The sequence below is a fragment of the Ambystoma mexicanum genome, chromosome 3q (assembly GCF_040938575.1).
Source record: "Ambystoma mexicanum isolate Mex_15411 chromosome 3q, UKY_AmexF1_1, whole genome shotgun sequence".
Classification (NCBI taxonomy): Eukaryota; Metazoa; Chordata; class Amphibia; order Caudata; family Ambystomatidae; genus Ambystoma; species Ambystoma mexicanum.
In genome coordinates this window covers 466,772,046-466,799,243 of record NC_090926.1, presented here as the reverse complement: position 1 = coordinate 466,799,243, position 27,198 = coordinate 466,772,046, and the positions used below count along the sequence as shown (strand labels likewise).

At 48.2% G+C, this 27,198-nt stretch overlaps 1 protein-coding gene across 1 annotated transcript in view; it reads right to left on the bottom strand.

Moving 5' to 3' along the window:
• Positions 1-27,198, bottom strand: part of LOC138447989 (uncharacterized) — a 314,717-nt gene that overhangs the window by 136,896 nt on the left and 150,623 nt on the right. Inside the window, exons 10-11 of the mRNA XM_069604515.1 lie at positions 6,681-6,837; positions 2,853-2,983 (exon numbers count right to left, since the gene is read on the bottom strand). Coding sequence (XP_069460616.1) covers positions 2,853-2,983; positions 6,681-6,837 — 288 coding nt within the window. The remainder of the gene's footprint in view (positions 1-2,852; positions 2,984-6,680; positions 6,838-27,198) is intronic.

Sequence of the window (27,198 nt, the reverse complement as noted above, 5' to 3'; positions counted from 1 at the left end):
ACAGCGGACATGGAAAAAGATGCTAGAAATTTAGAATCACAGAAACTGTGTGACTCTTCTCAGTTTGGGAGAGGAGGAAGTCCTGAGGGCCACAGTCCTGGAAGAAGCCTGACTAGATTCTGTGTTCCAGTTACCTCACCACATGACCTCAGTTACAGGTAATACCTTAACTTCTGTAACAAAAAATCCAATCCTTGAACCATGTCTTGGCTTCGAGTCATCTTTTTTATCCCCCAGCCACGAGTACTAAGTTAGAGGACTTAATGGAAACCTAAAGGGAATGCAACATGCACAGTAAACCAAACTAATACAAACCTAGAATCTAATTGTGGAAGGATACTCTTACAACAGAACACAAGTAAAATGTGGCAGTACATTCCAAGAAGCAAACAGCAACCGACAAGGTCTCACCATGCAATAAAAACAGTCTCTATGAAACAGTGAAGTAGACCGTTGTGTTATTGCACAGGTAACCAGGGTTTCTTGATGTCCAAACCAAGCTGCACTAATTTGAACCAAGAAATAAATTAACTGACCAAGGTGACAATGCAGAATATATTCATCAATTACCCCACAATGTACTGTGGCAACAGTTTATAGTCCTGTTCTTTCCCTTTAAACATATTTGGTATCTACTTTCTTCAACTGAAGTGAACTAACTCAATCATTCCAGAATGTGTTAGCGTGTTAAATTAAACAACCCCATATTTGAAATGGTGGTGTCTTGTGACATGGGCTCCCTTGTTCACCCTTCCCTAGAAGGAAAGCCATGATAGGCTGTAGAAGTAAACACTCCATCCAGTAGTTTCACCAGTAATAAGAACCAAGCAGAGCCACATTCAGAGTTGCTTTCTTTCGAGAAACAGGCATGCTTGTGACTCCAGCAAATGGTCCAATAACTTGCTCAATAAGTGAACTGAAGATACCATCAATCTCCTGAAAGTAATATCTATCTTGTGTGGCATGTAGGAAATCTGAAGGATAAACCCTACACATGTCTTGAAGCGTGAGTAGCTATACACAGCTTTAACAAGCCAATTGAGATCACCACTGTCTCAGCCTACTGACAGGGACACTCACTGGGTGTGATACACTTGTGTCTTACTCCATCTCTGTAACTATTCTAAAATATGTATTACTGCTCTGCCACTCAGATTCCATTAGCTTAGCACAATGCCTCTTTGTAGAATGTTTTCCCGGCATCACTAGATCGGAAAGGTTGAATAGTGAAGGCTCTCCACTGAGGGCTTCCTGAGGCTCAGTACCACACATCTTGGGAGATGTAGTTGATGTGTGTATTGTTTCAAGCCTCAGAGAGGTTTATAAAGCCAGATTATCATTTGATGTATTCTAGTAGCTCATCGTGGTGTTTCTTGGGAGATATAGTGTGATATTTGCTATGTTGTGTTATCTCCTGCATGTCAAAGGATACTTACCACTGATATGGACTTCGTAGATGCTCTTTCCTCAATAGGTGGTACAGAGAACCTTCACCAATGGAGTCAGCTCCTCAACACTTATCGATCTGCCACAAAGGCCATCAATGCAGCCCGGTAATGGTTTATGATCCGGCTGCGACTTGGGGAACGCAGGAGGACAATGTTAGGTTTCCGGCAATCTACTGACTGGCGCCCTCCTCCAATCGTCTCCTTTTGCCACCTGCCCACAGAATACTTCATAGGAGGCACACTAATAATGAATGGAAAGTGACACATGTGCTGACGTGACTACTTATGGCAGTGGTGTTGCTAAGTCTGGAAAAGATCTAGGGCTACGCTCATTTTGAGACTTTCGGGACGGGGGCTAGCTAGCCTTTTTGGTTGTAACCCATGAGCTTCTATCCGGGGCTACAACCAAAAGACCCGTGGCTATAGCCCACTTAGCCCCCCCTTAGCAACGCCTCTGGTTTATGGTAACCGAGCGCTATTTTATGACATCTCTTTTTGCTGTTACATGTGCTCTGTCCGAGAGCTAAAGGCCTTGTTACAAAAATATAAAAACACATTCACTGTAATATGCAGGACAAAGAACATGTTTACGATGAAATACACATGTATAACTGAAGCAGTTATCAAGGGATTTACCCCCAATCAAAGTGCAAATCTTAGCTGCGAATGTTCATAAAACCACCAATGCACAGTACACTATCTCATTTGCTATAAAGATCCCTTGAAAAAGATATATGTAATGTCACAATCAAAGCAACAATGTAACTTTAAATTGATCAGCTAAGGACAAAGAAATCTCTCAAATAATTTCAAGTAAGTCTTATAGTAGTGGGGTGTAACTGAGAAACTGAGTTTGCTGCTCTTACTATTTTTAGTAAAGGAACCAAACTATATAGGAAATGATAGGTGGGATTATGGCTGATCTGATGTGTCAACTACATATTTTCCTTAAATAAATAACAGAAACTGTTCTTCATAGGAACTTCTGACACCTAAGAAACCAGGCAACGCCTGAAGACTCCAATAGAGTGTAACTTAGGGAGATGGAAATGCTTACAGTGGAACTCTGGGAATCTGTATTTGGAACCATATTCCACACTTGATGGTATTGTGTGACTATGTGGAATTCATGTAATCTCAAAGTTCTGTACATCGGTTTCATGCCTGCCATCATTGTGATCTCCAAGTGCAGTTATTAAGTACTGATATATAATTATTCACATCTTCACCCTCTACATGCCCCTCAATCAAATTCTTTCAAGTCTGCGAACATGCATTGTGTGGATGTGTGATCTAAGCCTTTGCCCTTCCATGCGCACATGTGTCTTTATATGAGAACACTGCTGGAGTCAGTAAAGCAAGCTCTATAAATGCTCATTCTCACCTTGGAGGCCTCACGCTCACCTTGATGGACTTAGCTTTCTGCGGACACATTTCTTTGGGATTGCCATCAATGTTCTTCAAAATCTCCTCTCCAGGTTCCAGGCAGGAGACCTTGCTGCCCCCACGGGGATCACTACAAGATGATTCCACCTCTGCATTTGGAAAACCAATTAAGAGTTAGTTGTTTAATTTTTGAACATTTATAACACCTACTTATCGAGATAAACAAGAAACCTCCAAGACTGTAAGGCTATTCATCTGTACAATCTCGCTTATTCGATGGGGTGCAGTTGAATGATTTTGTCATCAGTCGACAGGGGTCCTCTTGCCATTGCTAGGCTTGACCTCAGAAACAAACTCCCTCTGTATCATGTTAAATGGGTGCAGTGTTTTCATAAGTAATGCGTCAGCCAATGGGAAAGAGAAAATAGATCTGCGTGTGTCCGCCAGAGCAAGCTGTGAGTGACTTTCTCCATTTTTGTGTTGTAACTGTATCCATGCTGGTTTCATAGACCATGCTCATATTTAGGCTTTGTGTGTGTGTTTTCTCCAGTGTTGTTGCCGAAGAAATGTTGTATTTCAGATTTGTCCAGCAACCCCACAAAAGAACACAATGTTTCACATTTACCATCAAGAACTGTATTTTGAATCTGCAGGACTGCTGAGGGTAAACTACATTCCTTGCAATCTTTACTCATTTTTAAGCCTTGAAGTTACGAGCCTTTAAAAGGGCAGGTCTGCTCTTTTTGATGACAGACTTTGAGTGACTGTAAGGGACAACCACTCTAGAATCAGAGGGACGGATAACTATCTGCCACCTCTTTAAGGGGTGTAGTCCCTCCCCATAAATATCTGTGAGGTCAATAGGCAAACTAATGTGAGGAATTCCTAGCTCACCCTGGGAATGCAGCAATGGTGGCCTTGGGATCCCTGATTCAATTCTTCTGAGCTGAACATGGACAAGCTTGAGGTCGGCCCAGCCCCTATGAATACACTGCTATGATATAATATGATATGATACGTTATTTATAACATGCTTAATACCCAGAAGTTTCTAAGTGCAGACCCGGGGATCGAACCGGTATTCTTCCGTATCGTCTTGCTTCCAAGTCGAGCACGTTGCTCTTGAGCTATCCTCCCGAGACAATAGCTCAGGGGCCCCTCCCAATGTCAAACAAGGGACCATGATCTGGTTACTTTATCCCTGAGAATCCGTCTGAAGGACAAGAAAGTGAACTGACCACTATTTACCTGGAGCTGTAAATAAATGATCCAGGAACCCCTGCAAGGATTGCAAATAGCAAGCAGGGCACTATAACTCACTTTTTTTAAGCAATAATAAGTGTGCTAGCAGCTATATTCCTGTTACTATTTGAGAGCCAACGAGCGTGCTGGGTACTGTATTCCTGAGACTACCTTTTAAGAGACTAGAAGTGTGCCTGGTGCTATAGTCCTGAGACTGTCAAGAAGCGTTATGGGTGCTATACCCTCGAGACTGGACTTAGATCAGCGATTCTAACGAAACCACAAACCCTATTAGGTATGTGATCCTGGCTGCACTATAGATTTTCCCTCTCCTTCACCTTTTGTTTAAATTATTACAGGTCAGGGGCATACGTTCCAATTGTAGGTGAGTCCTTAAGCCATCATTCCATTCCTTTCCTGACAACGTTAATAAACACCCTTTAAACATTCTTTGTTGTGTCAAAAATTGAAGCTAGCATCGTTAGATCTAATAAGGTTCCACAGAAGGCCCATGCAGTGCAGGGGAGAGGATAGAGTTCCGAGACACTCTGCAAAAGGTGAATGTTTGGATACATCTGATAGTCAGACACCACCCACTGAATAAAGCTGGTGGAGAAAAATTTGATTATCCAGTGTGTCAAAGGTAGCCACCAGAAAAAGAAAATAGAGGACCAGAAATGCACAGCTGCTGGATTTGATGAGCTGATAGAGATCATGTATTGCTACTACCACAATTTAATTGGTTTTGTCAGATGTTGGAGCAAACGGTCAGGTTTTTCCCACCTAAGTTTAATTATAGTGGGCTTCCACAGCCAGGGACCCTTGGATAATGGAACATCCATCCTCTTGCTGTAAATCTCTTTCAAAACGATGAGAGCGAGGTTTAGGCTTTTAAGCTGGTGACTTCTTAAAAAGAACTATGTAGATTTGTTGGTAGCTTTATCAATTCATTGGGCGTGTGGTTCCTATCGAAACAATTGATACTTAGACAAGCAGCTCTGGATATTCTTAAAGTCCACTTTATAGAGGGACAATCTGGTTCCCACTATTTTTGTACTTTTGAGGTGATGTTCCTTTTTTAGTGAACGGGGGATAGCACAGGGGCAACGGGCTGGTCTTGGAAGCAATACCACTCATAGCAACAGAGCTTTGATTCCCGGATTCATGCATAGAAACTGAACTCGGGTACAGTATTAGGCACGTTATAAAAAAAACAATAAAATAAATAAATGAGGGTGAGTAGGTCTCTCTCAGAAGCATTCAGGTGAGGGGACAACAAATACATGTCAACATGCAAGTCCAGAGAGTGCATTCCACCTGAATGACAGTATCTAGAGAATCAAGCATGGCTTCACAGATTTCAAAGGCAGGAGGAGAAAAAGAGGTATATTCATAAAAGGATAGCAAGGGAGGTGGTCCAGCAGGATTAGGTGGGGGGAAGAGGTACATTTTGAGGATTTTGTGGAAGGGAATGGAAGAGGAGGCATGTATGTGCTGTGGAGGGGGGAGTTCCAGGCTGTGGGTGGCCATTGGGTATAGGCCTGTTTTTTCTTGTAGGTTAGCTTACCGTGTTGAAGCTTGCCTGGTGTTTGTGTGGGCTTGTTTGAAATTTAAAATACGGCTTTAAGGTGAAAGGCCTTGTATAAAATGCAGAATCCTTCAAAGCAGTTTTCTGAGATATGGGAAGCCAGATGTGTGAGTGTTTGGGTAAGTGCAGAATGAGTCTTATAGAGGGTCAAGAGTGTTGGGGGCCCAGTTAAGATTGCATTTATGGCATCCAGCTTGGAGAGGAATAGTGCATGGGCTGCGGTGCGGAAGTTGGCAAGAGGCGGTAAGAGTTGTATCTTAAGGAGGCGCTATAGCAGCAAGGTGAGGGCAGCAGGGTTCTTGATGACAGAAAGGCAGGGGTTGATGGTGATGCTTCTGGACTTTATTTGCGTGGAGAAGGATATGCAAGGGTTGTCTGTGATGAGTTTTTTCATCCATGGGTTGGGGCCATGTTTGTTTGAGAGAAGACAAATAGGTATTCAATTTTGGATGGGCTCAGTTTTAGAAAGTTGGTAGCCAACCAAGTGGTGATCGTGGAGAGACGGTGTATATTTGTGTGTCGTCTGTTTATTACTGAAATTGGATGTTGTGGTTGCCTAGTTTGTCCAAAGAGTTCAACATATAGGTTGTACAGCAGGATAGATAGGAAAGATCCTTGTGAAACCATATATTTCATTGGTGTGGAATTTGATCACTATGGAGGTAGGGAGACTAAGTATGTCCTGTCAGTGAGGAAAGAGGTAAGTCAGTTGAGAATCTGGTCAGTGGTGTCGAAGACTACAGAGTGGTTGACTCTGGAGTCAACTGAACCACAAAAGTCACTCGTTTGCCAATGGTGGCTGGTTCTGAGGCAAGAAAATGTTATGTGGCAGTCTACGACGCCCCCAGCAGTGTTGGGGTGCGATTGCTCAGACAAGTAGAAGTGTGAGCCCAGGGAACAGCAATTTGTCAGTACTGCAAAAATAAGTGCTGCAAAAAATGCTAACTCCAGCAGGCGCTGATCACATGGCCCACCCGCCCAGCACGAGTCTGGACATTTTCTCTTTTCATTATTACCTTTTCCGTGCAGCAGAGCCTCGTGATTCATATCTTTGGGAAGCTTGTGGTTTCCTTTCCCCTTGTCTGCAAATGGAAGTTTCCTTTGGCTTCTCATCAGTTCTCTCTCAGGATCCGAAGATGCCAGACCTTGCACCACATTGGACTGCTGGATGGCCTTAAAAATTAGAACAATTGAAACAAACTGATATCATTTTCCAAACTTTGCAGCTCCTACACAAGTACAATCAAAAGTTATTTATGATTTTCATCATATGAGCAACAACAGAACACTACATGTGGGACAGAATCTGACTTCAGGCCTCCGTTTCAAGTCATGAATACAGCTCACAATGCATGCTATGGTGGCAACAGGCCTTTGCATAAAGTAAACACAAAAAGGGAGGGCTCCCCTACACAATCAGGAACTGGGGAGAATGCATAAACACATACGAGCTGTTTCTGTTGGAAACTATTCAGAAAAGCAATAAATCCAATTTCATCAAATCTGGTATATAGACAATTTCTTAGGCATCTGTACACATTACATGAATTTTTGAAAACCAACTAATTTCATACCGTTTTCTTCTCTTTCCACTTGAGTGTATTTCTTATTCAGTTTTGAATTAGTTTATAGAGAGTTTTTGACTTTTTTTAAGTTTCATTTTATATCATACTCAAAACAATTGGTTGGGATAACCCAAATGTCCCCTCCAACAAATGTCTTCTACCTTGATTTCGGGAAAATATAAATTGTACAAGAAATGAGAAGGTAGAAAACACATTTATCAACAGTTATCCCGTGTTCAAAAATCTATAACTCACATACAAAAAGAATTACATTTTATTAAGATTTTCAAGATAAAAACTCTCATCACATGAGAACAAGTCCAGACTTAATCATAAAAAACAACTCTACAAACATATACAAATATGACAATAACACAACACAGATTTCTAATAATAGAAGTTTTAAGATGTTAAAATACATCAATTATTGAGAAAGACTGAAGATTCTATCCTTTCTATTAAGGTTCAGATCTCCTTAAGATCTCTAAATTAATTTCTATTTGCTTTACTTTTAAACTTTTTTAGACCTGGTGTTACTCCAAAGAGGTTATCCGAAAAACGGATTAAAAAATCAGTGCAAAGAGCGTCTAATAATAATCGGGAAGCCCTGTTGGAAGATAAGATCAAACAGCCACCTGGGGAAAGGTTGGTGTGTGTCAACACTTTCTCTAACCTCAGCCTGAAGATTAATCAGATTGTGCGTAAACAGTGCAAGGTGTTCACGGACACCAATTCTGCAGTTCCCTTACCCATGTTTGCGTATAAAAATCCACTACAATTGGGAACCGGGTCAGTAGTAGTAAACTAAAAGATAAAACACCAAAAACCAATAGCTGAACGCAATCATGGGTTTTGACACTGATCGTGGGGCATTAACCGTGTGGGAATTGTGCCATATGTAAACTAACTTCAAAAACAAAAGAAGTAGACATCGGATTACCGAAGTGGTGGCAGCAGAAACACATGACGAATTGCAACTCAGAATACGTAGTCTATATGATACCGTTGCTATATAGGGAAGACCAATTGAAAGGTCAAGGCATGGATCCTAGAACACAAAAGTTGTTTAAAGAACAAGGTCCTCACAGCCCCTCTGGTGAAACATTTCACTGAAGCACAACATGGGCATGAGGCATTCCATTGGACTGTTCTATTAACGATACCAGGGAATAACCACAATATCAAAAGTAAGTTATTTTTCGAAAAAGAACATAGGCTTATATTCCTGACCCAAAGCGACTCTAAGGGTCTCAATGAATCAATAGATTGGTTAAAAATATGAGAGTTGTCCCAGTAACCCTAATAAGGTACTGGCTCAAGCCGGGATGTAGTGTCCTTTTTCCTTGTGGACCGGGACCTACTCTCCCGATTGTTAAGCATGCATATGACAAAGTCCATATAGAAGGATCCCTCCCAATCTGAACATTTTTCATATTCACATGGATCCAACATAGCGTGTGGAAATGGGTGTTTACTGCTTTAAGGAACTGAACACAAAAGAAGGACTAAATAATGGCCACTTGCTAGCAGGTCCTCCTCAACCCAAGATGGCGGATTCTTGCAGGATTTTTGCAGCTTCTTCCAGTGTTTTTCATTGTTTATTTCACTCGGTGGCTAACGAAGGGAAGAGAGATCTGGGTTGCCATTTTAGAACTCTGACCCTGAAGGAAAGAAGACTTTTTTCGCACATGACGCGGGAATAACACTTATTAAGGTAAGGGTTTGTTTGTTTTGCACCTTTTTTTAGAGCTATGCCCTCCCGATTACAATTAAATATTTTTCTCAATACGGAGAAAGAGGGTATGTTTAAAAATAAACTGCAGAGGTGCAACGAATGTGTGACATAGTAAATGGAACGTCTAGAAGTAAGAACTTAGAGTTCCCCCGAATACTGTTGTAGTGGTAAAATGAACAGCCTTGTGGAGAGGGGTTAACTTATGACAGGGCATCGTACGACCTAAATACCCTGGATATTAAGAGGCATTGCAAGTGAAGTTATAGCCCTTTTAGGCATCTAAAGGAAACATTCCTTTCTTTTTGTGGACATATGTTAGACAGTGGATTAACACCGGACTACAGCTGCCATACTAGATGCACAGCGCTGGAGGGATTTTTTCACCCATAGCGACATCACTTGATTCCATAATGATGATGGACGGCCGCTAATGTGAGAGCAACTGCTGTACAGAAAGGTAAGATGTAGGATACAGTAGCAAAAAGTCTTTTGAATTGGTTCTCGAGACAAGATAAATAAGATATACAAGAAAGCACAGGCTTTACTAGATTAGATAGAAATTCCCTTCCTATAGTAGAATAAGGATACGAGACATAGGGTTCATAAAATGAATATTTATCCACTTTTGATTGATACAGTGCAATATGTGAACACCCACGCTGTTCTCTTAGATAGATGGTCAGCCTAATGGTTCCCTTACTTTATAAATTTGTTTTATAGGACTTTGTGGAAGAATTCTTACCTTCCCGACAACCCGTCCATTTTGTGGACCCCGCTTCCCACTAGGGACCGACTGCACAAGGGAACTCAGGTAATTTAATAACCAGGAGTTTACCTGACACCTTGAATGTGTCCAAAAGAATATATGAAACTTTGTAGATTCTTTTTTTCACTTTATCAACAGTTACATCCCGATACAGTTGATTGATACTTCAGTAAAAGAAGATTTTATAACAGTGCTTCATGACTCTAATATCAAAATGACTACTCCTGATGAAAGTCTCAATACATTTGAGAGGACTGAAATATGTTGAGTCTATGATTTGGAGTAACACCAGGTCTAAAAAAGTATAAAAGTTAAACAAATAGAAATTAATTTAGAGATCTTAAGGAAATCAGAACCTTAATAGAAAGAATAGAATACAATCTGGAGTCATTCTCAATAATTGATGTATTTTAACATCGTAAAACTTCTATTATTGGAAATCTGTGTTGTGTCATTGTCATATTTTTATATGTTTGTAGAGTTGTTTTTTATGATTAAGTTTGGACTTGTTCTCATGTGATGAGAGTTTTTATCTTGAAAATCTTAACAAAATGTAATTATTTTTGTATGTGAGTTATAGATGTTTGAACACGGGATAGCTGTTGATAAATGTGTTTTCTCACTTTATATCATGACATCACAATGACAATTAGTTTTGACTTAAGGACATAACAAATCAATAGCAAACATTCATATCCCATACACGGTGTAAAAACACATTGCTAAGACAAATACATAGTGTACAAATACATTACTGAATCAGAAAAGAACATAGTGAAAGCTACAAACTTAGCACGTAGTGCAACTGGGGCACTGCAGAACAATACATCTCAAGCAAATCAAAGCTGAAAAATCCCCATGTCGATGCATTCAGTGCATTTCAGCGAACCAACACTGTTGCGCCTTCTTCAGGAACAAACACACAACAAAAAAGGTCTATGTGTGGCATGAGTTAGGACTGGTGATACTGCTGGAGGAGGCATCTAGGCATGTTCGAGTCACATGGCATGTTGGTGATGCGCTTCTTGATGGCTACAAGTAGGCACAAGAAAACCCGTCCTAACTCATTTCCATGCTTTCTGGTGGGACATAAACTGCATTGGAGCACTATCGGCCCTTACCTGAATATCGCTGCTTATGGTGTAGAAGGCCCGGGTGACTATAATAATCCACCACATGTCATTGACTCTAGCTTCACCATGCACTGCCATATTTAATAAATGAGGTTGCATCCTTGCTGAAGTCTAAATTAAGGTGTGGAATCTTCCTTGCCACCATTCATAATTGTAAAAATAGGCAACAGTTAACAAACGAACAAGCTGACCTTTCTTTTGAAATTTTGAGCACTGGTTCCTCTATATCCAGTTCCCCATCAACTAATAACAAAGCATGCTACGTGAAGGTATATGATGCACTTTAATTGGCATGCAGTCTTATGTGTAATTTCTCACTCATGCAGCCTTGTGTGTGTTTTCTAACCATTATTTTTTGTAATTATTATACCACCCTTTTTCCGATTGCTGCCCACTCTAACCCCAACTTTGTTTTTCTGATATATGTTAAAGCATTATTTGGCCATTGCAGACCCCAATACCCAGACATATGCTAATTGGATCAAGTTTCCCATTTTCATGCAGCCCAACTTAAGAAGCCTTGCATTCTAAGGAAGACCAGATACCATCCCTGTTCCAATTAAGGAATGGGCTGAGAAATTGTGGTCCTACCCCTACAAGGCATTTCCCATCACAGACACATGCAAAAAGAAGGTGACGTGCACCAAATCACCTTATCGTTCAGTTCATTAGCCTGCGTCGCATCTAGCATGTGCCACACTTAGATAGAATTGTTATTGTTAGCATGTGCCACACTTAGATAGAATAGTGAACATTAGCCTGCATCACATTTAGATAGGATTGTGAAGGATAGCAAGTGCCACACTCAGATGGAATTGTGAATGTTATCAAGTGCCACACCTAGATAGAATTTTGAAGGTTAGCAAGTACCACTTTTTGATAGAATTGTGAACATTAGCCTGCGCCGGACCCAGACAGAATTGTGAATGATAGCAAGTACCACACTTAGATAGAATTGTGAATATTAGCATGTGCCACACTTAGATAGAATCTAAATGTTAGCATGTGCCACACTTAGATAGTATTATGAACATTAGCCTGCGTCGCATCTAGATAGGACGGTGAAGGTTAGCATGTGCCACACTTAGATAGAATTGTGAACATTAGCCTGTGTCGCATCTAGATAGGATTGTGAAGGTTAGCAAATGCCACACTTAGATGGAATTATGAATGTTAGCAAGAGCCACACTTAGAACTGTGAATATTAGCAGGTGCCACATTTAGATAGAATTGTGAAACATTAGCCTGCTCCGGACCCAGACAGAATTGTGAATGATAGCAAGTACCACACTTAGATAGAGTTGTGAAGGTTAGCAAGTACCACATTTAGATAGAATTGTTGACATTAGCCTACGCTGGAACCAGACAGAATTTTGAATGATAGCAAGTACCACACATAGAAATTCGAATATTAGCATGTGCCACACTTAGAATTGTGAACATTAGCCTGCGTCAAATCTAGATAGGAGTGTAAAGGTAAGCAAGTGCCACACTTAGTTGGAATTGTGAATGTTTGCCAGTTCAACACTTAGACAGAATTGTGAACATTAGCCTTTGTCGCATCTAGATAGGACTGTGAAGGTTAGCAAGTGCCATATTTAGATAGAATTGCGTCACTGTTTGATTATTTAAATTACACATTTCTATACGCAGTTGCTCCTTTAGTTTTTTTACTTCATTATCAAACACGTGGACACATTGATTCGATGGATTTTGCACATAGGATTTCTTTACATTTGCCTTATCTAACATTTGTAACACTTTCACAGGGTAATTCATAGAAATTCGCACAAAAGTGGCGCACGCGGCTGGCGCACAGTGTTCCCGTGCGAATGTCTGCGCGAGCCGCGTGCGCTAAAATCGATTTCCGTGCACAGCGTATTCATGGATTTTAGCCTCCAAAAGCAGCCGTGGCGCAGAGTGCCGCAGCGACCCTGCAGCAGCGCCAGTTACGCCCCCAGGAACGCCCTCACGCAAGAAAAAGCCATCAAAATCCCCAAACCAGCGGAAAGGGCTGCGCCAACCCTGGACCAGTTTACCGGACTGCCAAACAGCAAACGCCAAGCGGGGAACGTGTATTACAGGTTTCGCGGTAACTTCCACATGCGAAAGGGCCTGTGCGAGTGGGGTACGTGTATAACTGTTGTTCGCGTGAATTTTTACACACGATTGGCCTGGATACGTGTATTCCAGGGGTGCGCAGGAAGTTTCACACGCGATCGGGCCTGGGGGAGCGGGGTATGTGTATTTCAGGGGAGCGCGGCAAGTTTCACACGCGATTGGCCTGGGTACGTGTATTCCAGGGGTGCGTGGGAAGTTTCACACGCGACTGGCCTGGGTACGTGTATTTCAGGGGCTCGCGGGTAGTTTTACACGCGATTGGGCCTGGGGGAGCAGGGTACGTGTATTTCAGGGGTGCGCGGGTAGTTTCACACGCGATTGGCCTGGGTACGTGTATTTCAGGGGTGCGCGGGAAGTTTCACACGCGATTGGCCTGGGTACATGTATTTCAGGGGTGCGTGGGAAGTTTCACACGCGATTGGGCCTGGGGGAGTGGGGTACGTGTATTTCAGGGGAGTGCGGCAAGTTTCACACGCGATTGGCCTGGGTACGTGTATTCCAGGGGTGCGCGGGAAGTTTCACACGCGACTGGCCTGGGTACGTGTATTTCAGGGGCTCGCGGGTAGTTTCCCACGCGATTGGGCCTGGGGGAGCGGGGTACATGTATTTCAGGGGTGCGCGGATAGTTTCACACACGATTGGCCTAGGTACGTGTATTTCAGGGGTGCGTGGGAAGTTTCGCACATGATTGGCCAGGGTACGTGTATTTCAGGGGTGTGCGGGAAGTTTCACACGCGATTGGGCCTGGGGGAGCGGGGTACGTGTATTTCAGGGGCTCGCAGAGAGTTTCACACGCGATTGGCCTGGGTACGTGTATTTCAGGGGTGCGTGGGAATTTTCACACGCGATTGGCCTGGGTACGTGTATTTCAGGGGTGCGCAGGAAGTTTCAAACGCGATTGGGCCTGGGGGAGCGGGGTACGTGTATTTCAGGGGCTCGCGGGTAGTTTCACATGCAATTGGCCTGGGTACGTGTATTTCAGGGGTGCGCAGGAAGTTTCACACGCGATTGGGCCTGGGGGAGTGGTTTACGTGTATTTCAGGGGCTTGCGGGTAGTTTCACACGCGATTGGCCTGGGTACGTGTATTTCAGGGGTGCGCGGGAAGTTTCCCACGTGAATGGGCTGGGTACGTGTATTTCAGGGGTGCGCGGGAAGTCTCACATGCGAATGGGCTGGGTACGTGTATTTCAGGGGTGCGCGGGAAGTTTCCCATGCAAATGGGCTGGGTACGTGTATTTCAGGGGTGCGCGGGAAGTTTCCCACGCGAATGGGCTGGGTACATGTATTTCAGGGGTACGCGGGAAGTTTCCCACCCGAATGGGCAGGGTACGTGTATTTCAGGGGTACGCGGGAAGTTTCCCACGCGAATGGGCTGGGTACGTGTATTTCAGGGGTGCGTGGGAAGTTTCCCACGCGAATGGGCTGGGTACGTGTATTTCAGGGGTGCGCGGGAAGTTTCCCACGCCAATGGGCTGGGTACGTGTATTTCAGGGGTGCGCGGGAAGTTTCCCACGCGAATGGGCTGGGTACGTGTATTTCAGGGGTGCGCGGGAAGTTTCACACGCGAATGCCCTGGGTATGTGTATTTCAGGGGTGCGCGGGAAGTTTCACACGCGAATGCCCTCGGTACGTGTATTTCAGGGGTGCGCGGGAAGTCTCACATGCGAATGGGCTGGGTACGTGTATTTCAGGGGTGCGCGGGAAGATTCCCATGCGAATGGGCTGGGTACGTGTATTTCAGGGGTGCACGGGAAGTTTCCCACGCAAATGGGCTGGGTACATGTATTTCAGGGGTACGTGGGACGTTTCCCACGCGAATGGGCTGGGTACGTGTATTTCAGGGGTGCATGGGAAGTTTCCCACGTGAATGGGCTGGGTACGTGTATTTCAGGGGTGCGCGGGAAGTTTCCCATGCCAATGGGCTGGGTATGTGTATTTCAGGGGTGCGCGGGAAGTTTCCCACGCGAATGGGCTGGGTACGTGTATTTCAGGGGTGCGCGGGAAGTTTCACATGCGAATGCCCTGGGTACGTGTATTTCAGGGGTGCGCGGGAAGTTTAACACGCGAATGCCCTGGGTACGTGTATTTCAGGGGTGCGCGGGAAGTTTAACACGTGAATTGGCCTGGGTACGTGTATTACAGGGGTGCGCGGGAAGTTTCACATGCGATTGGCCTGGGTACGTGTATTACAGGGGTGCGCGGGAAGTTTCACATGTGAATTGGCAGTGTGGGTCCTCCCAGGTGTCCCCTCTACCCCCTCCATGTCCCTTGCAGGCAGCCCACACCACAGGGGACTACCCTGCACCCCTGGTCATGTCCCACAGACAGCCCATCCACCATGGGCATGCCCCCCAGCCAAGCCACATGTCACGTTGCAATATGATAACCAACTCATGTCTCCCAGCACATCCACCCCCCAGCAGTGAGGGGCACCTGCCAGCAGGCCCCCACTCATGTCCCCCTGCACCCCCAGCCCCCAGCAGTGAGGGGCACCTGCCAGCAGGCCCCCACACATGTCCCACTCATGTGCCCCTGCACCCCCACCCCCCAGCAGTGAGGGGCACCTGCCAGCAGGCCCCACTCATGTCCCACTCATGTGCCCCTGCACCCCCACCCCCCAGCAGTGAGCAGCACCTGCCAGCAGGCCCCCACACATGTCCCCCTGCACCCCAGCCCCCAGCAGTGAGGGGCACCTGCCAGCAGGCCCCCACTCATGTCCCACTCATGTGCCCCTGCACCCCCACCCCCCAGCAGTGAGGGGCACCTGCCAGCAGGCCCCCACTCATGTCCCACTCATGTGCCCCTGCACACCCACCCCCCAGCAGTGAGGGGCACCTGCCAGTAGGCCCCCACACATGTCCCCCTGCACCCCTAGCCCCCAGCAGTGAGGGGCACCTGCCAGCAGGCCCCCACTCATGTCCCACTCATGTCCCCCTGCACCCCCACCCCCCAGCAGTGAGGGGCACCTGCCAGCAGGCCCCACTCATGTCTCACTCATGTGCCCCTGCACCCCCACCCCACAGCAGTGAGGGGCACCTGCCAGCAGGCCCCCACTCATGTCCCACTCATGTCCCCCTGCACCCCTAGCCCCCAGTAGTGAGGGGCACCTGCCAGCAGGCCCCCACTCATGTCCCACTCATGTCCCCCTGCACCCCCAGCCCCCAGCAGTGAGGGGTACCTGCCAGCAGGCCCCCACACATGTCCCCTGCACCGCCAGCCACCAGCAGTCAGGGGCACCTGCCAGCAGGCCCCCACTCATGTCCCCCTGCCCCCAGGTCATGACGATCCTCAATCATGGCCCTTATGGGCAGTCTACCCAGCACAAAGACCCAACCAAGTATTGCATCCAGCCACATAGAAAAGCCAATTACATGATACAACCCCAATGGCAAGTATGTAAATGAACACATGTCCGTCACACACACACAATGGTTGCAAGTGAATGTGAAAACCCATATCATGACATGCATGAAACCAATGAGATAATTCCACACATCGAAGTATGAAGAAAGAAATGTATTAAACACAACATGAATGGAATTAAAACCAAACAAAGAACAATGGGAATTTAAAAAGAAAAGCTGCATGTCCGTAAACGAATGAAAAACACGAAATCATAATCCAAAGAAATCCAAAAGAAATGGTGTCCAAAGTCACAGTCCAACAAAGCAAATCCATGGGAAAAAAGAAAGTCAAAACCATTGCTCCATGGTGAAATCATAAAAAAAAGAGAAGCTTCCAATGTTGGACTATATACAGATGAACAATCCAGGGTCCATGAGCCCAACTGAAGAAATGAAACCTATCAAAAATACTACCTAATAAAAAAATATATACAGAAATGTGGTGCATTGTCCAAGCGCAACCAAAATAAAGAAAAAACTAAAGGAAACCTAACACTATTTAACTATATACAAGGGCAGCAGGCTAGTCCGACGGCTCACTTTTGGATGTCCCGTGCCAGGGCATCATCGAACTCCTGCTCGATGTCTCGGAGGTGGTCCACTTCCATGGCCCTGAAGGTTTGGAGGGACGATGACATCTGGACCCCCAGGTCCCTGTGAATTGCCTCGAGGCACTCGGCCCGCCTCAGAGCCCTTTGAATGGAGTTCTCCGCCCTGACCATCGTGAGCCGTGCCTCTTCCGCCCGCTGCTGCTCCGCATCTATAGCATGGCTCAACCGCTGCCACACAGAAGACACTTCCTGTCCTGGGTCCTCCTGCCCTCCGGCCGATGCCTGCCCCTCCGATGTCGAAGGCCCCGAGCCATCATGGCTCCCACCTTGTTGCTGCTGCTGCTGTGCCTGTTCTCGTGCCCTGGCTCCTGCTGCCTGCACATCCTCCTCCAGCTGGGCTGCAGTTGTTGAGGTGGCCACCCCTGCTGGACGTCCGACTCCCGACTGTGGCAGGAATCTGTCCTCCACTAGCCTGGCCGCACGGTCAGAGGCAGCTCCACAGGGCACCCAGGTGACACATGGGTGGGGAGATGGCACAGAGGACGACTGGCACATAGGGGGTTCAGGTGAGGAGGGGGTCGAAGCAAGGCTCAGCAAACAGAGGAATCTGGCCTGGGTGACCTGTCCCAGTAGGCTGACGTGGTCAACGAGCCATTCGAGATGACGTGCAGTCTCCCCATGAAAAGACTGCAGGTCACCTCGCATGGCCCGTTGACGCATCGCCACCCCACCCAGGACAGGCTCAACCCGGTCCCGGATAGCCACGTCCGCAGAGAGAGGAAGGCCAGTTGTTGTAAACTCATCCCCTCCCTGAAAACGGGTCTGGACTGAGGCATCCCTGATGGTGCGGGATGATGCAGTCACAGGATCGGGGACAGGATTACACACAGGCACCTCCGCGGCGGCCTGTGCTGCCTCCTGTCCCTGCCCGTGCGCTGCACCACTAGCACCAGTGGAATCCCCACCTCCAGATCCCGTCTCTGTCCCTTGCACGGCCTCCTCCTCCACCAAACCCCCCACCAACCTGGATGACTCCGTGCCATCTTCCGACGTCGGACCCTGTGGGGTCTCAGCTGCCCCTTCTGCTGCCGAGGTGTCCAACTCCGACCTCCGCCTCTTGGACCTTCCCTCGGCAGCTGTGGCCTGGGATGCAGCACCGGACTCCTCACTCCCCGACAAGATGACAAGATGGGAGGGGAGCCGGGCCTTGCGTCTCCGGCTGGTGGTGTGATCCCCGCCGCTGTGCTCCACATCACCCTCTCCGCCCTCTTCATCAGTTGACACTGCAGACAGGGAGAGACAGGAGACAGCCATCAGTACACTGTACAATGGACTGGTACACACATGAGCGTTGCACATGAGTGGCAGTGTCAGACTTCAGACATGGCATCACAATCCCCAACACACATGTCATGTCAACTCACACACATGAGCAATTCCACAGCCATATGGCAACAGCCAGCAACATCCATACACATACAACACCATGAGCAGCCAAAGGTGAGCCAGACATCACATGGAACACAGGGAGTGCACTAGACATGCACACACACCACCACACCTACATGCATGTGTACACCTGTCGCAGTGATGAGATTTGCACCCATGTCACATCTGGCAATCAGTCTTCTACATATCAGTGTCCCAAGCATCCATGTTGCATCACTGTTGCACCCTTGTGAAATACACACACATGCATATGTACACGGTGCAGATACATGCAGCTGGAACCGACATCCATGTGTGACACCACAACCATGACAACTTACATACACAGTCATTCAAATATGTGTGCTCAGACATCTGCATTTGGCATGCAAGCTTACACACACATGCACCATCCATGTGTCTCACACAAGAGAGGACTCGCATGTGTTAGCCCCACGGCCCTGTACATACACATCCATACATGGCCCTCCAAAAACACATGTGCAACCTGCACACTACAGGCACACCACCACACGCACAGCTTACAATCAGTATGCATGTACACTTACCGCTCGACTCCAGACGGGACTGCCTCTCAAGGACCTGGACATGGAGCGCTGGGGATATGCGTTCCAGGACCCTCATCTGATGTTCCGACAGGTGGCCCCGGCGCCCCTTACCATCCGCTGGCTTCACGAGGTGCCGGGCCTTGTTGAGGGTCCTGGACCTGAAGTCCTCCCAGCGCTTCTTGACATGTTCAAAGTCACGGACTGCCACCCCCTCCGCGTTGATGGCAGTCACGATGTCCGTCCAGATCCTGGTCCGTCCTTCCTTGTCGGCGCGCAAACTTCCGTAGAGGGCATCATACTGCCCCAGGACTTGCTCCACCAGGACACCAACTTCGGTGGCACTGAAGCTGGTGGCCCTCTGCCTCTCTGGCCGGGGGTTGCCAGTGCTGCCAGATGGTGTGGTGTCCGACATGACAACCCCAGAGGCAAGAGTGGGTGGGCAACTGGGTCCTGGGGCTGGGCTGTGGAGCGATGTAATCCCAGTCTGGAGTCTTCGGTTCCAGCAGGGGTGGTCACAGCAACTGCACCCCTGGCTGATGTGCAGGCAGCAAATAGCAGGGCACGTGGGCAGCAGGCAGTCAGGCAGCAGCAAATGGCAGGTGGGAGCGTGCTCGGGGCTCTAGGGGGCAGTAATTCGGCCTTCTGGGCAGGAGCGTGGTCATCCGTGTGCTTACGCGTGGCCAGCTTGATACGGAGTGATTTGGCACGTGAAAATCTTGCACGTCAGCGTGTAATTCGAGGAAAGGCCCTTAGCGCGTAAGCGCGTCAGCACACGTACGCGATTTCATTGGACCAAAGGCCCTTAGCGCGTAAGCGCATCTGTGACGTGCACGCGCATGCGTTTCCCTGAACCCGGGTGCATGTTACACGTACAAGAACTGCACGTCCGGGTGTCAGCTCGTGTGATTGGAGGATAGGGCCTTAGCGCGTATACGCGGAAGTGACGTTGGATGTGTGGGCCGGTTCAAAAGGTATGTGTAGGACGTCATTTACTTGTATGTGCTTTTCGTAGAGAGCGAGTGGGTGAATTCTGTACTTCTTGTCGGTTCACACGAGATTTACTTCACAGTGTTTCTAGTTCGTACTCCCTGTTATCTCTGACAGCTTTTTTCTGATTTTCTGTTGGGCCTGTTTCCTCAAACAGCATTCACTTCTTCTTTTGTCCTGTCTCCTCAGACAGCGTACAATTCTTCTTTTGGCGGGGGTGTTGTCAACGGGCACACGTGCATATTTTTCACGCTGTCTTCCCAGGACGGTGAGTCACGCACGTATTTAACAACTGTGCTTGCCCCGTGTGTCGCGTACCCCTTCAGAGGTCATGGTAGGCTGTGTGTGACACGCGTAGGTTCATTTTTGTGTTTCTGGGTGCCACAGCGTAGTGCGGGCTCATTTTTCCACGCACGTGGTCTACGAGGGGTTACGTGCACGTTATTTTCTGTTTTTGGGGTGCCTGTGCGTTGCGTGACCCGTCATCTTTCCCCAGGGGTCACATACAGCCTTGCTAGAGCACTAGGGTACGAATTCCATCTAGTACCCTACCCCTTTGACCCCCAATTGCCCAGGACAATAGTTTACTGCAACTCCCATACACACAACAGCATCAGTGCCATTGTTGGGAGGCGACCAAGCGGTAAGGGTGGCAAAGGTGGCCGAGCCTCAAGAGGTGGGCGTGGCGGGCGCGGTAGGGGACGTGGCTGGGATTTGCAGGGTACCACTAGCCCCCCATGTGTGGAGGACCAGTCAGGGACACCCATGCCCCCCCCCATGGTTGAGGGAAATGTGGCTGACACCATCTCTGCTCAGCTCTTGTTGGACCGGCCCATTGTGGCACCTGACTTGGCACAGGGTGACTCCCAGGTCGCCAAGTCTAGGCCACGTTTTGCGGTGCAAGTTGGTGTCACCAGGCCACGTGGATCAGGGGCAGCCATGTCATCTGCTGCCCCGAGTAGGCAGGGTGGGGAGGCTGCAAGGGCAGCTGCAGCTCCATCCACCCCAGCTCTGACTCTCCCCGCCAGGACAGTGTTGGTCCCAGTCCATCTTGCTAACATTCCCCCTGACTACATCACACTTCAGCCAATGCCTGCACCAAGTCCCATGCTCAGTGTGCATTCCCACACTCCAACTACCCAGTCCACCGGTGCTCCTGCCCCTAGTGGCTAGAGCGGCGTAGGCCACTCAGGATCCCCACCACCTTCTAAAAGAAAGAGGAAGAGTGCTCGTCCACTACAGGCTGATACCCCAGACACGGCTACGCAGTCCGGCACGCCAAGGAAGCCTAGCTTCAATGATGCCGAACGTGATGCACTTGCGCAGTATGTGTCCGCACATGACAGCGAAATGTTGATTACTTCAGGGTGCAAGACCACACCTGCTCGACGTCAGGCACACTGGCAGACCGTTGCGGACTTCATAAGTGCCCTTGGATTTGTGAGGCGCACTGCTGGTGAGTGCTACAAGCGCTGGAATGACCTTAAGCGCAGGGCAAAGAAAAAGCTGGCCTCAAGTCATGCCGCTACTCTGGTGACTGGAGGTGGGTCTCCACAAGAGGACATTGAACTCAATGTACATGAGTCTGTTGCTGGGACCTACGTCACAGAGGAACAGATCCAAGGTGTGGGAGAACTGCCAGATTACGAGGCATTGTCCGGTGAGTGCACATGGATGTGTGTGTGATCCATGTGTATGTTGTGTGTGTGAGGGGTTCTGATTGAGTGCCAGGTGAGGGTGTGTGTGCCTGAGTGGTTTGGGTCACCCATGTGCTTCATCCAAAACATTCTGCAGCCCTGGATTTGGGAATTACAGTATCCCTTCTGCCCACAGTAGACATTTTGTGCAACATCATGCCAGTTGACCTTGAAGTGGCATCTTGCAACAACATTGTTCCATATTTTTCAGTGTTCATTCAGGCTGATTGTTTCAATTCCCCCACTTTCAGTACGCATTTCTCAACCCTATTGTCACATATGTGACATGCCTATGGTACATGCCATCTGTGTGATGGCATGTGTCATGTATGTAGATTGGACATGCCACTCACAGGCCAATGTGTGATGGCACTTCTAGCCAGCATGCAGCTAATGTGTTGCTCTTCCATCTTGGTGTCATCAGTGTCTGACATTTTCCTCCCCTTCAAACTCAGTGACAGTGCATGCATGGGAGGGTTATAGTCATGTGGGACATGTGTCAATCAAGTACTGGTTCTGTAGCTTGTCAGGCCTAATTGTGTGCCATGGTGCTAATGCCTGTTTCCATTTTTTGTCTTTCATGTTTTTGCAGGGGATGATGCACTTGATGCTGTTGAGGGTGAGGAGATGGTGCAGACCCAGGAGGGATCTCAGGCACGACCGGGCACCAGTGGGGTCGGGGTGTGGTGGTGGGTGAGAACCCACTCTTGCTGCAGACCATTCTCTCAAGGGGTGTCTCTGGGTGCACCTCCCCAGACCTCTATTCAGGTGTTGATTCGAATGATGAGACCTATGTGGCTTCGCAGGTAGGTTTTTCTGGAACGGATTCTGTTCTGTCCGACCCACCTGCACCAGGGGTACAGCCCACTATGGGGATGTCAGTGTTGGTAGGTCCGCCTTTGTTGGTTACGGATGCAGGGCCACACTCCGCAACATCTGATCCTGTTCCTGGATCAGCAGATCAGAGGGGGAATGCAGTCCTGCAGCCTCAGGCAGTGCCGACACAGCAAGGTGCAGTTCGCCTTGCCCCAGACATGTGTGGTGCCCGCCAACGCAGTGGCCGTACGCCACCAGGCAATAGCGCATGGGAGCAATCCATATATGTTATGGCAAACCAACAGGCAGCATCATCTGAGATGTTGGCTCAGGCAATGGAGAGGGTGGCCACTTCCATTGTCCCCCCAGGAAGGCAGATGGAGCAACTACAGCAGGCAACAGACTCCATTTGCCAATCACTCAGGGAGGACATGTTGGCGTCCAACAGGGACAGACGGGCAGCACTGGAGACTCTACACCAATCGATATCATTAGAGTCCCAGGGCCACAGGGAAACCCTGAGGGTAGAAGTCCATCACCTCAGGGAGACTCTTGTTGACCTTGAGGCTTCCACTAACAGGAGGACAGAACAGCTGCTGGAGCGGGTCACACTGACGCTCTCAGCAGAGATGCAGGCAACTCAGGAGGAGGTCCGGGCATCACGTCCGGTGGTGCATGGGGATCTCCGCACCATATTCCTCCAGAACGAGGCCTTCCACACCGCATTGCTTGCTGCCATGGAGGACCAGACTAGGGCTTTGCGTGGGCTGTCTCCCATAGCACCACTAACTCCTGTGGCAGCAGCAGCACAGGGTGATGAGAGCGACCACAGCGATTCTGAATCTCTCACGATAGCGTAGCCGTGCAGGCCATAAGCCCATGGAGGTGTTTTTTTTTTACAACATCCACACAGGTGGCTGTTGGTGTGCACCCTGTCCTCAGACCTCCTGGGTGGCCTTCTCCACCCCCCCTGGCCCACACATGGCCATTTCTGATTTTTGATTTTTGATTTTTTGGTACAGTGTGTTGCCTTGTGTGGCTCCCGTGGGCAACCACTGTATTCCCCGGGTTGCAATGTGGGCTGTGTTGTATCTTACCTGGGGTGGCGTGGTGGGGTTCCGAATTGGCGTCATCATGTGGGTGCTCAGAGGGTAGGCACTGTCCCCTGGGGAGGTGGTGATGGGTATCATTAGTGGGGTTGTGACATTACTCAGTATCTGACATGCATGCATGTGCAGTGGCATTTATACTCACCAAGCAGCCATGTATCGCCATGCCGCCCAGCTTCTAGGTCCCGGTTTAGGGTTGACATTCTGTAAATGAAACTGTCGTGGGTGGACCCTGGATAGTTGGCATATACTGAGGTGATGATTCCCTTGGCATCACATACTATCTGGACGTTGATGGAATGCCAGTGCTTGCGGTTTCTATAGATGTGCTCAGATGCCCTGGGGGGACGTAGAGCCACATGGGTGCAATCAATGGCACCTAGCACTTTGGGGAATTGTGCCACGCTGCAGAAATCCTGGGCGGCAGCCTGCCTTTCTGCAGGTGTGCTGGGCAGGTATATGTGCCTGTGGACTGATGGGCGTGTAGTGATGATGGCCAAGACCTGGTGTAGGCAGCGTGACTGCGTGGCCTGTGACACCCCTCCACTATTGCACTTGTTCACTGAAATGATCCAGTGGCCAAGAAGTGCAGTACATTAAGGACCTTCTCCAGGGGGCTGAGTGCTTGGGAGCACAGGGTGGGTGATGTGAGGTCATCCTCCCACTCACTCACCAGGTCGAATATTATGTGAGGTGGAAACCTGTACCTCCCATACACGTGGTCATCATGCATGGTTCTGGGTGTAAAAATTCTGGCCCTGACTATCCTCCTTCTCCTCCTGCGGTATCCCACGGCCACTGCTGCTAGGAACGGTATATTCATCCTGACGTCTGAGCTTGTTTGTTGTTTGCGCGCACTTTTATGCTGCGCGGGTCGACGTACGCCTGCTTCCTGCTGGCGTACGTGTTTCCGGATTGGCCCGTCTTTTTTGGCGCATGCCTTAGCCACGTTCGATTCCATGTAAATGTGTTGTAGGCCAGCGTGTGAAACTTCCCGCGCACCCCAGTAATACACTTACTCCGCTCACCCAGGCCCAATCGCGTGTGAAACTTCCCATGCACCCCAGTAATACACGTACCCCGCTCGGCCAGGCCCAATCGCGTGTGAAACTTCACGCGAACCCCTGAAATACACGTACCCAGGCCAATCGCGCGTGAAACTTCCCGCGCACCCCAGTAATACATGTACCCCGCTCCCCCCGGCCCCATTGCGTGTGAAACTTCCCGCGCACCCCAGTAATAGACGTACCACGCTCACCCAGGCCCAATCGCGTGTGAAACTTCACGCGAACCCCTAAAATACACGTACACCACTCCCCCAGGCCCGATCGCGTGTGAAACTTCCAGCGCTCCCCTGAAATACACGTACCCAGCCCATTGGCGTGGGAAACTTCCCACGCACCCCTGAAATACACATGCCCAGCCCATTTGCGTGGGTAACTTCCCGCGCACCCCTGAAATACATGTACCCAGCCCATTGGCGTGGGAAACTTCCCGCGCACCCCTGAAATACACGTACCCAGCCCATTCGCGTGGGAAACTTCCCGCGCACCCCTGAAATACACATACACCGTTCCCCCAGGCACGATTGCATGTGAAACTTCCAGCGCACCCCCGAAATACACACACACGCTATTTTTCACACAGAGTGTGTCCGTGTTTGTCACGTACCCCTTTGCACGTCATTTGTCCTAGAGGCCCACAGTATGGGACATTCTACATAGCTGTATATACCTGCTTTATGTGGGCGCACATTTTGGCGCACATTTTTTTCATGCGCAGGGACGCGACCGCCTGCCTTCGTATGGCGGACGTGTTTAGGCCTGTGCGCGTCTTTGCCCGTGTGCTGTTTTGCCCTATTCGATTCCATGAATACGTGTTGTAGGCGAGCGTGTGGGCGTTCTGTGCACTTGCCTCCTGTACTTCCCCCGTGACGCCCACATTTTCACGAGTTGTTCCCCATTCCGCGTGTCACGCCCGTTTTCCGCCTACTTTTGTTATGTGCGCCGCGCTATGTGCGCTTTCGCTGTGGCCTTAGCGCACTCCATTAGATGACCTGTGCGCTGGCGTGCGCCGCACACTTTTTCAGCGCACATCCCAGATTTTACTCGCGCACGGACTTCCATGAATAGATGTGCGCTGGTTTCCCTGCGATATTCGCACTTGCACTGCGATTTTCGCTCTTTCGCTGCGAATCGCACGTTTTCGCAAGCTTGCGCCGATATTTTCAGCGCACATTAATTCCATGAATCGGCCTGATCGTCTTTAAAGGCTTTGCCAGAATATGTCTCCAGTTTCCATTCAAGCGGGTGAGATGTAAAGTCCTGATATAACAGAGCGTTTACCTTTTCTAAATTGTGAGGGGTCCATTTGACCCTATTACCTGCTACATTGATTTCAACACTGACTTCACACATAGCCACATTCTTCTTTTGTTTAAACCATGGAAATGTGTTGATATCATAGCATGGTCACTTTCATCAAGTCTATAAACTTTCATATTACACAAGCCTGAGTTAAAATGGTTGCTAACTAAGATATAATCCAAAATTTAACTATGTCCTCTGGCTTGCCATGTTGGACTGATATTATCCAAAGGCTGCATACCCAAACTCGAGGATGCAAGTCGAGCCAATCACCTATCCTGCAATTCAACACCTCGAACAAATGTACTAACTGTTCATTCGAATGTGTGGCTGCATGCCAGTATATGTTTATTAGCATAACATCAATTTTCATGTGTTCTGAACTTAGATTGAACGTTCCAATTATTACGCAGTCCAATAGTAACTGTTCTGTTATCATAGAGATATTTGCATCAGACTTATATTCCAAGAGAAGACCTACACTGGGTCTGCCAGTTAAACCTTTATGTGCTCTCATATTTATAACGCCATAACCGTCCCACAATAGATCACTGGTGGCCCATGTTTCCTGCAATAACACAAAGTCATGCACTTCGAGTAACTTCACGATGTTAATGTTTGTGACTATGGGTTCATTCCGAGATTGGAGGTAGTCATGGCACTATTTGCACCATGACTGCCTCCAATGACGGTACCGGCACCGGTCTCGTTCAATGGGGACTTACGGGTGTAGTCCGACCTTTGCAGGACCAGTAAGTCCCCATTGAAAAAACCATTCCCCATTCCCATTTGAGCCCCCATAGGGCTCAATGGGAATGGGGAAGTAGCTAATAACGGTACTGCAATTTGCGGTACCGTTATTAGCTCTGAAGTCCCTTAGCGGATCCGTCCATAATGCCTGGTAAAACCAGGCGTTGAAGGAGGGACCTGCTAAGGGAACTCGTGGTAGACCGGTAAGTGATTACCGGTACCGGTCTCCTTAACGGTGCCCGGTATCCCTTACCGCCCTACTCGTATTGAGGCCCTATGTGTGAACAGCCCCTTGTATTCCAGGATATAAGGCTGAACGGCATGTATTCGTTAAAGTGCAACCTTGGCTAATTTCAATTTCTCTATGGAATCTCTAAAGGACATAGCTAGCGTCCTCCATTTTGCATGTCAGTCAAATGAGACCTAGTGTCTGCTATGGAAATATATTATATCCCTTGCCACCAGGTTTCTGGGATCCTAATCTTGCTGTACCATAATCCACAGAATCTTGTGTGTAAAATTTTTGCTTTTTGAAA